The following is a 4,217-nucleotide window of genomic DNA, read 5'->3' on the forward strand; positions in this document are numbered from 1 at the left end:
ACAATGGAACCAGCTTTCAAAGATGGCATGTAATGATTAGCACGTCCCGTAAACCCATGAATTACGGAATCTGGAAATAATATTATTCAACAAAGAATCAGGAAATAAATTAAAACAATTATGTTAAAGAAGTGTTATAGATCGAAGATTAACTTACCTTTTCATCAAAGAAGAGAACCGTGATTCCCACAAACTCCATGTCTTTCTTGAAGTTCAGGGAATCCTAGAAGCGAGGAAGCTAGAAGCTATGCTCTGACTACTACGGCCATGACAGAGAGACTCGAAGGTTGAGTGACGGACGCCGGGACGCCGGTTTGACGAACTGGAGAGGCAGAGAGAAACATTTTCTAGAAGTTGGTTAAATCTAAGAGGAATCAATGAGTTTTGTGGAGATGCAGATTGGGTTCATCAAAGATGAGAATCATATATATATGGTTTACATAGGGGCTACAAATCAGAAACATATATGATTAAGCGATTTAAGATGTGGATCTGATGAGTTCACCGGTGAAAAGATAGATTACGAACAAACACACGGGCAACTCTGTAACTAAGACTTGTTTGAGACAATGATGAAAAGAACCCAAACTCATGTTAAACGAAAACAGTTTACACTTTACAATATGGAAAAACTATAAGCAAACTTGAGTTTTTTTTTTCATATAACGTGATGAATCTCATTTAAAAATGAAACCCATAACACACTTGTAGGCCCGACCCTCAGAAGAGACCGAAGAAGCAAGAACTTCCGACCTTCATAAATATATATTAGGTTCGGCCATCAATGTACAAAGTATCATTTAGCTTAGTGGTATAAATGTTGGTGTTTATATCTCAATAACCCGGGTTCAAGCTATAAACTTGACATTTTTTCACATTTTTTAAAAGTAGGCCCTACAAAACGCTGACGTGGCGCGCTGAGGAGTGAGCAAAAACTCATCTATTATAATATAGATTCTGTTTCTGAACAAATGTCATTTTAACTTGGTTTTTTTGTTACACAAAAATTATCATTTTAGAATTTTTATGCAATTTTCAGTTTAATATTAATTACAAATGCAATGATTTTATAAATAATTTTATTTATTTCAAATACTATTGGTTGAATATGTATAATTAATAAGAAATTAAATGCATTTCAATCATTTTCTTAATTTTTGTGAAAAAATGTCAAAAGTGACAGTTTTGCGAAATGGTAGGAGTATGAAATATCGAATTCTTTGCCACCATCGTAAAGGATTTTTAGTAATAAAATCCTTCAACTAAAGATGAACCGTAAAAAAAAACCTCGAACTAAAGACTTCATAAAAGAAATCCTCAATTTAATTTTGTTAATGCATGTCACCATCTGTCACGATATTTTTGACAGAGGGTGACTTATATTAACGGAATTAAAGTCGATGATTTCTTTCGTCTAATTTTTAGATAAGGAGTTATTTTGCGATCCATCTTTAGTTGAGAGATTTCATTAAATATTTTAAAATATTTATTTTCACTTATGTATTATTTAAAACTCTTACAATGGATTTATAAGCCTTTAAACTAAATTATAAATTCTTATACAATAAACTATGGGCGAGGTGACCTCGGTGCGGGTCGTCCTCGCCCATGGGCGAGGTGACCTCGGTTGAGACGGTCCTCGCTTACGATCGAGACCTCATCCAGACTGATCCTCTTCTCGACATTCCTTGGTTCGCATCCGCGAAAAACTGTCTTTTACTTGATTAACCGTTTTCTGGGAATGTCTAGTTTTCAAGGATCGATCGAGAGTTGGTTTTCCGGGAACTTTTAGGCATTGATTCCGTCGTGACCGGTTTTGACCCCAACACTGGTCGGTCTAAGGAAACTGCTCTCGCTGGGTCTACTGAACCGGATCATGAACAGAACAGTCAATAAATTTGCAGTTTTCCATCTTTTGCAATGGACTTTGTTTCATTTACGCGTTTTTGCCTTTCATCTCGACTTGAGTATATTTATCCATCTCGTCAGATAGATTCCATAAACATAGAAAATATATCGAAATACCTTTCGACTGTAGCTGAGTTATTTTCATCGTTTGAATGAATCACAACCGAACATATGAGTTAGGTGTCTAATCAGGACATAGCCAACACATTGCAAACACAAGTCAAATAACACATTTTCAGTATTATTTTAACTCGGCATAGTACTTAAACTTTTATTAGAAAGCCAAGTTATGCATACGTTCGCGGATCAGCCGAGCTTATTGTTTGTTTGGAAGAGTTGACGTCTTGTGTTCTTGGGTTCCACATCATCTGCAACATGTGGCGTGAAAGCGGCAACGGCTAGGGTATCTAGGTATTCGTTGGTTACTTTGTTTGCAGCGTATTGTTGATTAAGACGCTCCATAAGTTTTTCTTTATGGTCATTATAGTGGTGAGATCTGTTGCAAGCGGGGTAATGCCCGTGCCGAGAGATCGTCTCCAACCATCTTTGATCTGTCTTGGTGTTTCTTTTTAATTACCCATAAACAGGGCGAATTGTTTAATCTGAATCAGTACATACGAAACGTATGCACAGATTCTATAATGAGTTATTTGAAAGACGTTTATTGATTGAACAAGAAATCATTACATGGAGAAAAACAATGAAATCGCCAAGAGTAAAGAACTCGGCAAGAACAATAAAGCTTAATAAAATCTAGTTTTTGTGCTGATTTCTGTGTGATTATGAATGTCTACTCTTCGAACTAGGTTTTCCCCTTTTATAGCCGGACTCTTTCTTTTTCCTCCAAATAAACAGTCAATTAGACCGAATTCAGTTTATTTGATGGCCTTGTTTGAAAGACGTCAAGAAAATAACCCGAATTTCTTGAAACATGTCGCATCTCTCTTTAACCAAACGGATCATCTCATCATCGTGGTAATAACACATGTCTTTATCTTGATCATGTGGAAGTATAGTTATATAACGTCATAGATTATTTTTATTTACTTAAATATCTGGAGCTGAATACTACAATCTGTTGTTCTAATATTCTTTTGTAGGATATAAATTTGGAGTTAGATCTTTATATCCTACCAGAGTTCTTGTTTATTTTGTAAGTACCTAAAGATTCATGCTATGTTAAGAATAGTGAATGAAAGACGATCGTCATTATGCATTTTGTTTTCCTTAATTGACTTTATCAGTTTCTTGATGAGAGTTAATGGGATTTTTGATCATTTGACAGGGATTTAAGAGTGTAAGAAACATGGACGGTGGTTAAACTGAATTTGCAGGCTTATATGTAAACTAATTAAAGACCTTATGAATATTTAGATGCTCTTAATGTGTAAACTGTTTTCACTTATTATAGCAGAAAAAAAAAGATTTTAGGACTCATAGAGAAGAGAAAATGGGCAGACCAGGCAATGTAGCTCCGGCGTCAACGATAAATACATTGCCGGAGACATATTGGGAAGAGTCGTGAATTAGATAGCGAACGAGAGAGGTGAGTCCCGGATCCACGGTCTGTTCCGCTGTTAATGGAACAATCCGGTCGGTCACGTTCTTGAGCCACTTTTTCTGGATAAGAGCTTGTGTGATCTCTGACTTAAAAAGCCCCGGTGCGATCGAGTTCACTCTAATATTGTAAACACCCAACTCAATAGCCATCGCTCTTGTCATGGTGTCAACACCACTTTTGGAACTAGCATACGCGACTGCACCGTAAGATAAACTGCGGTTGAGCCCCGAAATGGATGAGATGTTTATCACCGAGCCACCACCTTCTTTAGCGTCACACATTAAAATGCACACGTATTTGGATACCAACTAGGGGTGTCAAATGGGCTGTCCGGATGGATTTGGGTGTGTCCAGATGGGCTTATTTTTTTTTTGGGCATTTTCGGCCGAAGCCCAAATAATACCATTTCCAAATAGGACCGTAATCAAATAGGACCATGTCCAGTTGGACTGTCCATGGAGTCCAGATGTCCACTTAAACTAAAAAATCTAATTTTCAATTTAAAAGATGTACAGATTCTAAATGTCATATATAACATCTTAAACTTACTTAAACTTCATGTTTTACAAAAGATACTTAGACTTAAACTCCATATTTAACAAAAGACTAGCTTTGATCCGCGCGGGCGCGCAGGTGTATTTTTATTTTATAATAATAAATTTTGTGATTATTTTACAGTTTTTTAAATGTTTGAATATGTCTCGGTTGTTCATGTTATTTTTGAATGTTAAACTAATCAAAATGATAT

The 4,217-nt window shown here is 36.0% G+C and overlaps 1 protein-coding gene across 1 annotated transcript; it reads right to left on the reverse strand.

Annotated features, from left to right (window-relative positions):
- Window positions 1–3,342: 3,342 nt before the first annotated feature.
- On the reverse strand, window positions 3,343–3,771 carry LOC106321514 (3-oxoacyl-[acyl-carrier-protein] reductase FabG-like). The gene has a single exon (XM_013759776.1). The coding sequence runs from the start codon at window positions 3,748–3,750 to the stop codon at window positions 3,343–3,345; it is 408 nt and encodes a 135-aa protein (XP_013615230.1). The 5' UTR covers window positions 3,751–3,771.
- Between the last annotated feature and the right edge of the window lie 446 nt (window positions 3,772–4,217).

The sequence above is a fragment of the Brassica oleracea genome, unplaced genomic scaffold (genome assembly GCF_000695525.1).
Source record: "Brassica oleracea var. oleracea cultivar TO1000 unplaced genomic scaffold, BOL UnpScaffold01862, whole genome shotgun sequence".
NCBI lineage: Eukaryota > Viridiplantae > Streptophyta > Magnoliopsida > Brassicales > Brassicaceae > Brassica > Brassica oleracea.

Coding starts and splice junctions, on each gene's coding strand:
- LOC106321514 (XM_013759776.1), bottom strand. CDS start 3,750: ATGTGTGACGCTAAAGAAGGTGGTGGCTCGGTGATAAACATCTCATCC.